Here is a 9,724-nt window from a genome sequence, read left to right on the forward strand (position 1 = left end):
GAATGGTTCATCAAAATACTCTGTAGACAAGGTGTGAGCTGCCAATGCATTCTTCTTTATGGCTTCCTCGGAAGTCTGTGGATACACAAAGGTGCAATTAGGGATGAACCATTCAGTGGGGCTCACCTAGCATCATCTCAGATAGGGAAGGGTGATGGTTTGTTCACTTTGAGGTGAGACGCAGATTATTGGGGAGAGATGCAGAGGTGGGCAATGGAACAGTGGCTCAGATGATGTGTCAGCCTGGCTCCTGAGAAGCTGTTGGGGATGTAGGAGGTGGGGTGGGCTGGGGCTCTACTCTCTGTCCTTGCAACAGTTTGGTTAGCTTTTCCTCGAACTGCCATTTAAGGAGGGCACCCAGACCAGCATTATTCCTCTACCATGCCCCCCAGCCAGATACCTTTGTCTCCCTCCCCAATCCCTCTTTCATTTTCTTTTTATGTGTTGTCTTCCCCCATTAGAAAGTAAGCTCCATGAGGCCAGTGGCTGTCTTTCTTTTAACTTGTTTTTGTACTCCCAGCATTTAGCACAGTGCTTGGCACATAATAAGCACTCAATAAATGTTTGTTAAGTTGACTAACTTGGATATCATCCAGTGAAGTCCCTGTTGTAGAAAGCATTCCTGAAGTTATTGGGAGTTTGGACTGGATGAATTCTGAGATCCCTTCCAACCCCATGTTTCTATGTTTCCCCTTGATTTTACAAATGAAATAATGCCCAAAGAGGGAAAGCGATTTCCATAAGGTCACACGACTGGTGAGTGGTCAGCCCAGGACAAGAACTCAGGTGGCTTGACCACTCCAGTACTGGTGCTCTTTCTAATTTTTATCCACTTTATCAGTACTTTCTATGACATGGTTTCCAGGGCCCACTAACCTAGTGGACCTGAGATAAGTGGGTAGAGCCTGGGTAATCCTCAAACTGGATCTTGAACTCCTGAGGAAAGGTGAGTCATAGTTACTACTAAGGACACCCCAGGAAGTGAAACCAGCACTATGGTTGGGGGTGGGGGTGGTGGCATTCAGGATCGGGGAATGTGAAGCACAATTAAAGAAATCAGAGATGGTGAGTCAGAAGAGAAGATGGGAGTTGAGGTGGAGCGGCATATAGGATAGCAGTCTTTAATTAAATAAAGGACTGTCACATACAGAGGGATTTGACACATTCTTGGCTCTAGAAGAGAGAATCAGGGTCAATGGATGAAAATTTCAAAGAGGCAAGTTTAGATTTGATGGTGGGAGAAGTTTTCTAACAATTCGAGTTGCCCCAGAGTGGAATGGACCATCTAATGACACAGTGGGTTTCTCTCTTCTCACCACTCAAACTCTTTAAGCAAAAGGAAGATGGCATTTGTTGAAGATGCTGGCTAGGGCCTTCCCACTAGGAGTTCTGTAGGGACCAGATGGCCTCTGAAGTCCTGTCCCTCTCAAAGAGTCTTAGATTGTTCCATTCTAAATCCCAGATTGCACCAATGTTGCCTTTCCCACTTACCATATCCACTTTTCCAGATGTTTCAGTCACCCCTGAGGATGTGATGTTCCCAGAAGTGGGGTCTCCACCAAGCAAAGAAGGCTTCCCATTGCATTCCCCAGAATTGCTTGGCTCTTTGCTATCCTGCCTGGAGGGGGGCATGGGAAGCTGAGATGACGCAATCCTTTGGTTTTGTATACTCATGCGCCGCCCCATATGTGACAAAAGCAAGGACCCTCGACGACTCTCATTCTCCTTATTGGTGATTTTCTCATCATCGGTAAAAACAGAGTCCAGACCATCTTGACTTGTGAGATTAAAGTTTCCATAGCTGTACCTTCTCTTGCCTGAATTGCCACTGTGGCCATAGTTAATGCTAAGGAAAGACTGGGTACCATCCCCAGAGGAAAAAGAAGAAAATCATATTTTAAAAAAATCTTCTAGAATGACAGAGGCATCCTTAATTGAAATTTCCCCTTGCTCATTAATCCCTGGGAAAATCTTTTGCCCCTGACCATCACCCCTTCTCCTGGTCTCAGATTTAATCTTGTGAGTGACTTCATTCTCCCATGTATTTTTGTTCTAGTTTCCAATACCTCACAGCTCTATGGTTTTTGTGAGTGTGAGTGGTCCCTATAACTGCCATATAACATTATGGTTCCTTTACAAAAGTGTGACTGCTGCCTGTCATCAGAGTTATATTTCAACCCTAGTTAGTCTGGAAGTACCTCCCAGGACTGGAGCTCCTTTTCAGTTCCATTCAACCAAGCAAACACTTATTAAGTGCTTACTGTGTACAAGGTGAGGGGTAGAGCAGTGTGGGGAATAGGGAGCTGGCTTCAGAGCCAGGAAAACTCCTATTCAAGTTCTTCCTCTGACCCGTCCTGGCTGTATGACCCTAACCAAGTCCCTTGACCTCTCAGTGCCCTCAAGCTATAAACTTTTAGACAAACTACCAATATGCATCCTTAAAGGAAGTTTCCCCACAAGGAGTTTCTTATGCTATTAAATCACAGGTACAGACCAAAATATGTAAGGAACCACACTACTAGGTTCTAGGGATACAAAACCAAACAGGAAGTGGCATTCTGCAGAGGCTGGCCTCAAGAAGCTTCCAATCAGGAGCCCAGGCTCTTCTCCATGCCACATGAGGCACCAGAGGCTAGATATAGAGTTGGCAGGGATCAGAGAGGCCATCAAATCCAATCCACTAAGGCTCAGAGTATGTAAGGGACATGCCCAAGGACATAAAAATGATAAGAGGAAGAGCTGACTTTAGTGGAGTCTGGTTAAATATCTTTATATAATAAAATGGTAACCTTAATGACCCTGTGGGATACTTGTTTGTTGAGGGGGGGGACAAAATTAATTGAGTGGGTTTATGATTTATCAGACATGATTCTCCATTAAGTAGGAGGTAAATTGCATAATTCCTAGTGGGGATAATAGAGGGTATCAGCAACTCTATTAAAATTTGATTATTCTAACTTTCACTTCTCATTTCAGAGTATATTATAAACACAGAAGAGATATAGGGCTCTCAAATATTGGGGTACAGTAGGTCCTCATAGGGTATAGTTCAGTCACTGGCAAGGCCATCTGCAGCAGTGAGGTTCCCAGGTTTCAGCTTGACAGGAGAGAGGATCCTCAACAAAACATCAAAAGAAACATTTTGATACCTATGCTAGATTTGGGGAAAGTCAATGTCAAAGGGTTCAGAGAAATTATAGGCAGGGTCCCATCTCCTAAAACTAATTCTACATGGGAAGTGATCTTAAGCGGGTTGGGAAGTTCTCAAGGATGCATTGCCAAAGACAAAAATAAATTACTACAGGGCAATAGAAAGGGGGAGAATAAAGAGACCAATGCAGCTGCAGAAGGAACTCATCAACCAACTCAGATTTAGCAAAGGTGGCTAATTGAGGCAACTCTAAGAATAGTGTCAGGAAGCACAATGATCTGAAGTTGCTGATAAATGTCAAGAAAAAGTAAAAGGGCTGCTAGAGGTGAGAGGAAATCAAAGAAGGAATAGAACCACAGATCAAAGTGCATGGGCCAATGATAACGGAAGATTGGATGAAAGTACAACCACTCAACTTATATTTGATTCACCTGTTTTGCAAAGGTAAATGATTTTTGTATTGGAAAGAGACAAAAATAACTATCAGAGAGTTGAAACCCTCAATGAACTCAAGTCACTAAGCCTGGACATATGACATCTTATGGGATTAAGAGAACTGGCAAATGTAATTACTGAGCTGTCAGAAATCTTTGAAAGAATACGTTAAGTGGATTTGGCACACAGGACTGGTGACAGGCAAACATTGTACTGATTTTTTTTTCCCTAACAGTCAGTTGACACCTGCCAACTCTTGATTGGTGAGTGTGACTTTGATTCCTGGCAAGATTTTGCAATGTATTATTAAAATGATGGTTAGCAAATATATAGAAAATGAAGTACTGATCACAAAGAGTCAACAGGGCTTTACCCAGGACAGGTCATGTCAAATAACCTCTTTTCTTCTTCAGATCAGGTTACTAGCAGAGATGTGTTGAAACAAGCTGAAATGGCTTGTGAGGACTCATGACTGAATATTCAATGTGAGCTTTTCTACCTCAGAAAGTGCTGCAATGCTATCAGGGTTTGATTTATTGTTTTGTTGAGGTATAGACATACAAAAGTGATGAAGAAAGTGTTCATGAAGACTAAACTTAAAGTGTGTACGGTGCTTTTCTTCTCAAAGACTTGGTTGTTAAATACTTACCAACACACTCCTGATTACCAGATTTTTATATTAGAGGAAGGTTATGGATATAGTTTACCTAGATTTTTAGCAAAGTTTTTAACAAAGAATTTTACATACTAGGAAACCAAAGAGCACTGACACAAGAAAACAATATTAGTGATAAAAAGCAGAGTTAAAAGTGATGGGATAATAATAATTATTATTATATATAAAACTTAGATAACATTTTAAGGTTTGTAAAGTGATAGATATAAATATATACATGTGTGTATAAATATATATGTATACATACACACATATGTATGTATGTATTCTCATTTGATCTCCATAAGAACCCTGGGAAATAGGTGCTATTATCATCCCCATTCTACATATAAAAAACTGAGACTGAGAGAAATTAAATTACTTGTCCAGGGTCATATAGCTATCCAGTAAGTGTCTAAGGTGGAATTAAAAATAGAATTTTGTGACTCCAATTCAATGCTATATCCCAGGGGTTCTTAATCATGGATCTATGGGAATTCTGAGGAAGACTTTGACCCTTCTCAGAATAATGGTTTTAAATAATTCAAGAAAATGCTAAATTTTGATTAGAGGTTAGTGAAAATAGAGATGTGATTTCCTCTCCTCCAAATCCAAGGTCGTCCTTAAATCTATCCATGAATTCCAAGTTAAGAACACCTTCTTTAGGAGGCAGAGACAACCTGGCAGTGAAATCAGCATGCTTGCCAAGCTTTCCCAACACATCACTCTACAACAACTTTTTAAAATGTGCTAAACCAAATTCTGAGTAGGAAAGTAAACAAAAAGTCAGAGTGAGTCATTAAGTCATTAAGGGCAGCTAGGAGGAACAGTGAATAGAGTGGCTTGGAATCAGAAAGACCTGAGTTCAAATCCAGCCTCTGACAGTTACTAGTTGTGTGACCCAGTAAAAGTTACCCAACCCTGTTTTCCTTAGTTTCCTCATCTGTCAAATAAGCTGGAGAAGGAAATGGCAAACCACTCCTGTATCTTTGCCAAGAAAACCCCAGAAGGGGGGCGGAGTCAAGATGGTGGAGTAGAAGCAGGACCTCCCTGAGGCTCCAGTTTCCACCTTTCCCAATCCATGTAAAAAAGGGGACTCTGAACAAACTTTGGAGCTGCAGAACCCACAAAATGACACATAGAAGCTAACCTCCCACTGAGGACAGCCTGACAGGCTGGCAGGAATCAGCCAACGCAGCGCTCTGGGAGCCGAGCCCAGCCCCACACCCAAGGCTTTAGCCCCAGGGCAGGCCTGACCAGCTGCTGACCAGAGGGACCCTAGATCAGCAGCAGCTGTGGCCGTTTCCAGAATTATCAACACGTAGATGAGAAGGACAAAGTGAGAGGTCAGTGCAGTCGGGACTTTGGGACCCAGTAAGTGGGAGTGCATGGCTTTCACCCCTGGGGTGAGAAGCCACTGAGATGCTGGAACAGTCAGCCAGCCCCACGTGGCAGCTTCAGCTCCTGGCCTGCAGAGTGTAGGGGGACCAAGCACCAGTCTGAGTGATAATCTCTCTTGCTTTAACCTGCTTGGATCTGGATTGCAGTCTAGGGTGGAGGTCCTGGGGTATGTGTCCAGCTTGCCAGAGTGTGTGGAGACCTCAGAGAGGGCACCCATCTAATACTTCTGGCAGCTGAGGAAACCCCAGTGTTTGGGATGAAAGCACTCCTGTCTGGTGGCAGAGTCCTACTGTGGCAAAAAGCCCAGGGGTCAAGTGACCGAGGGGCAACATGACCAGGCAAAGGAAACAAAGCAGACAGAAGATTCCAACATTACACTCCTATTTTGGGGACAAAAAGGAGCAAAGCATGGAACAGGAGGAAGACAGTGAAGTCAGAACTCCTGCACCAAAAGCTTCAAAGGAAAATACGAGCTGGTTATAGGCCATAGAGGACCTTAAGAAACAGATAAGAGAAATGGAGGAAAAACTGAGAAGAGAAATGAGAACTATGCAAGAAAATTACAAAATGAAGAGTCAACAGCCTGAGTGAGGAAAATAATACCTTAAGACTAACTCAAATGGCAAAGGAGGCTCAAAAAGGCAATGAGGAGAAGAATGCCTTAAAAAGCCAAATTTGCCAGATGGAAAAAGAATCTCAAAAGCTCAATGAGGAGGATCATTACTTCAGAATTAGATTGGAGCAAATGGAAGTTAATGACTTTATGAGAAATAAAGATGCTGTTAAACAGATCCAAACAAATGAAAGAATAGAAGGCAATGTGAAATATCTCATAGGAAAAACCACTGACCTGGAAAATAGATCCAGGAGAGATAATTTAAAAATTATTGGACTACCTGAAAGCCATGATCAAAGTAAGACCCTAGAAATCATCCTCCAGGAAGTTCTCAAAGAAAACTGCCCTGATGTTTTAGAGCCAGAGGGCAAAATAGAGTTGAAAGAATTGACTGATCACCTCCTGAAAAAGATCCCAAAAATAAAACTCCTAGGAATATTATAGCCAGGTTCCAGAATTCCCAGATTAAGGATAGAATATTATAAGCAGCCAGGAAGAAACAATTTGAATATACAAGAAGCAAGAGAAGCATGAGAAGGTAAACAGGGAAAAGAAATCAAAAGGAACTTATCAGAGTTGGACTACTAACATTCCTACATGGAAAAACAATAATTGTAACTTATGAAACCTTTCTCAGTAGTTGAAGGGAATAGAAATATATATATATGTGTGTGTGTGTGTGTGTGTCTATATGAGGATATATGGGCATATGAATACATATGTGAATGTGTGTATATATGTTTACAGGTATACATAGATAGAGGGCACAGGACCAATTTAACAGGAAGGGATGATACTTAAAAGTTGAAATTAAGAGGTGAGAGAGGAATATAATGAGAAGAGATGGGGAAAGACAGAATGGGGTAAACTATCTCATATAGAAGAGGCAAGGGGAAATGGTTATATTGGAGGGGGAAAATAGGAAGGCAAAAGGGAATGGGTCAACCTTATTCCCATTGAATTTGGCTTGAGAAGGTTATGAAATACACACTAAATAGGGTATCTCACGCTCCAGGAGAGTAGGGGGGGGAAGGGGATGAGAGGGGGTATGATGGAAGGGAGGGCAGGCTTTGGGGGAGGGAAGTTGGAAGCACCCACTTTTGAAAAGGGACAGGATCAAAGTAGAGAATAGAACAAGTGGGAGGTGGGATAGGAGGTAGGGAAATATAGTCAGTTTTTTACAATATATCTACTAGGTTTTTGTTTTGCATTAGCCACACATGTACAACTTATACTGAACTGCTTATCTTCCCAGTAAGGGTGGGTGACAAGGGAGGAAGGGACTGAATCTGGAATTCAAAGTTTCAAAATCAAATATTCAAATGTATATATACTATTAATAGCAGCTTTTTCACCGATTAACCAGTTCTGGATCACAGTTCCAGAGAGGAGCAGTCCCAGTCATGTGGGAGCAGGGGTCCTACATATATAAGGACCAGAGCAATATAAAAAAGGTAAACTTAAATGAGATATCATAAACTATATAACAAGGTTAAATGGTTTATATTCTTATATGTAATGATGATGCATGTAACCCTTAAAAGCATTATCATCATTAGGGAAGTTAGGAGTCTCCTTAGACAGAGGGGGTAAGTGTAGGTCCATTATGCTGAGATGATCTCAAAAGAAAAAATGGAAGAGTAAGAAAGAGGAATTAACTGGGAAAAAGTAAAATGGGGAATATTATCTCACATAAAAGAAGTATGCAAGAAAGAGTTTCATATGGGGGAAAATGAGAGGGGGAACAGGCAATGCTTAAACTGCACTGTCATTTGAATTGATTCAAGCAGGGTAGTATGCATATGTACACAGAACACAAACCCACAGAATTGGGTATAGAAATTCATCTTACCCAACAGGGAAGTAGGAGGGGATTGGGCTAAGAAAAAAAGGGGAGGAGTTGATAAGAGGAAGGGTAGATTAAGGGAGGCGGTGATTAAAAGTAAAACAGACTTTTGAGTAGGGGAAAGGGTGGAAAAGAAAATGATAAATAGAGAATAGGATGGAGGGGAATACATATGAGTTGAATGAATATGAATGGGATAAACTCACCCATATAATGGAAGAAGATAGCATAATGGATTAGAAACAAGAATTCAACAATATTTTGTTTACAAGAAACACACTTGTGAGGAAATTAAAATTATGCTGTATTATTCAATAATTGATTCTACTCCATAATCTACCCTAACCCCCATTTTGTCAAACCCCATTTTTCAGTTAAGTTAAAAACATACAGTCTCTGTATTTTAAAAGGCATGGATGAAAGGGAATGATGTTATCATTTTCAACTAGAGTCTGAGATATTTTCTTACTAAAGTGATTAACATAGAACCTCTGTTTTATTGCCTGCAAATGAAAAACAGCTTAGGTTGAGTTCCTCCCCAAAAGACAATTCTTCTACCTTTATCTCTTCTTGTGAAATTAGGGGTGGTTTGACATCCCCCAAAGGGACAACTAACCCAATGGATAATCCTGATTGGAGTTCTGATTGGAGTATTTCTGATTTTCTAGCCAAGACTACTAGATAGAGGCAGTTGAGACTCTTAAAGCAATTAACATTCCTTAATTGTCAGAGGCATGATCATGCACATCTGAACACCCACTCACTTTTCCCAGCTGTGGCCAGTTGTGATATTCCCCAACCACCCAGAACTTCTTTCCTTTTTCAGTAAAGATGGTTTACTCCTTTTCATCTTGGTCAGTGACCTGAGGGAACCAGTCTGACCTACTTTATTAACAGCTATATGTTTTACTGTCAATAAATGTTATCTTGCTTATAGAAAACATACCTCAGTTTTGCCTTTGTTGCATTTTCCTTACTAAAATTCTTGAAACAAAAAGACAAAGAGTTAAAATAAAGGGCTAGAGCAGAGTTTGTTATGCTTCAGCTTAAGTAAAAAAACAAAAAGAAAAAAATCCTGTGGTAGCAAAAAATTGGAGAGTAAGAGGAGGGTAGGTGTCTGTCATTTGGGGAATAGCTAAACAAAACATGCGTTGTGAATTTAATGAAATACTATTGTGCTGTAAGAAGTGATGGATAAAGAGAGAATTTCAGAGGAAACTGGAAAGACTTGTGTGAACTGATGCAAAGTGAAAAGAAGTGAATAGTTTTTATTTAATATCAACATTATAAAAATGAATAATTTTGAAAGATTTATTATTGTGATCAATTCAGTGACCAACTGATTCTAGAGGCTCAATGATAAAGAATTCAACTCACTTCCTATAGGGAGGTGATAGATTAATATACAGAATGAGATGACTTTTTGGACTTAGCCAACATGGGAGCTTGCTCATCTATACTTATTTGTTACAATTGTTTTCTTCCTCCCTCCCTTCCTTCCTTCCTTCCTTCCTTCCTTCCTTCCTTCCTTCCTTCCTTCCTTCCTTCCTTCCTTCCTTCCTTCCTTCCTTCTTTTCTTTCTTTCTTTCTTTCTTTCTTTCTTTCTTTCTTTCTTTCTTT

The 9,724-nt window shown here is 40.7% G+C and overlaps 1 protein-coding gene across 1 annotated transcript in view; it reads right to left on the minus strand.

Annotated features, from left to right (window-relative positions):
• The window catches only part of SCN10A (sodium voltage-gated channel alpha subunit 10), a 99,851-nt gene that overhangs the window by 43,504 nt on the left and 46,623 nt on the right, over nucleotides 1–9,724 (minus strand). The window contains exons 11-12 of the mRNA XM_069084572.1: nucleotides 1,492–1,614; nucleotides 1,149–1,173 (exon numbers count right to left, since the gene is read on the minus strand). Coding sequence (XP_068940673.1) covers nucleotides 1,149–1,173; nucleotides 1,492–1,614 — 148 coding nt within the window. The remainder of the gene's footprint in view (nucleotides 1–1,148; nucleotides 1,174–1,491; nucleotides 1,615–9,724) is intronic.

The sequence above is a fragment of the Petaurus breviceps genome, unplaced genomic scaffold (assembly GCF_028583685.1).
Source record: "Petaurus breviceps papuanus isolate PSGF00001 unplaced genomic scaffold, PetGlider_PUasm1.0 174, whole genome shotgun sequence".
NCBI classification, from domain to species: Eukaryota; Metazoa; Chordata; class Mammalia; order Diprotodontia; family Petauridae; genus Petaurus; species Petaurus breviceps.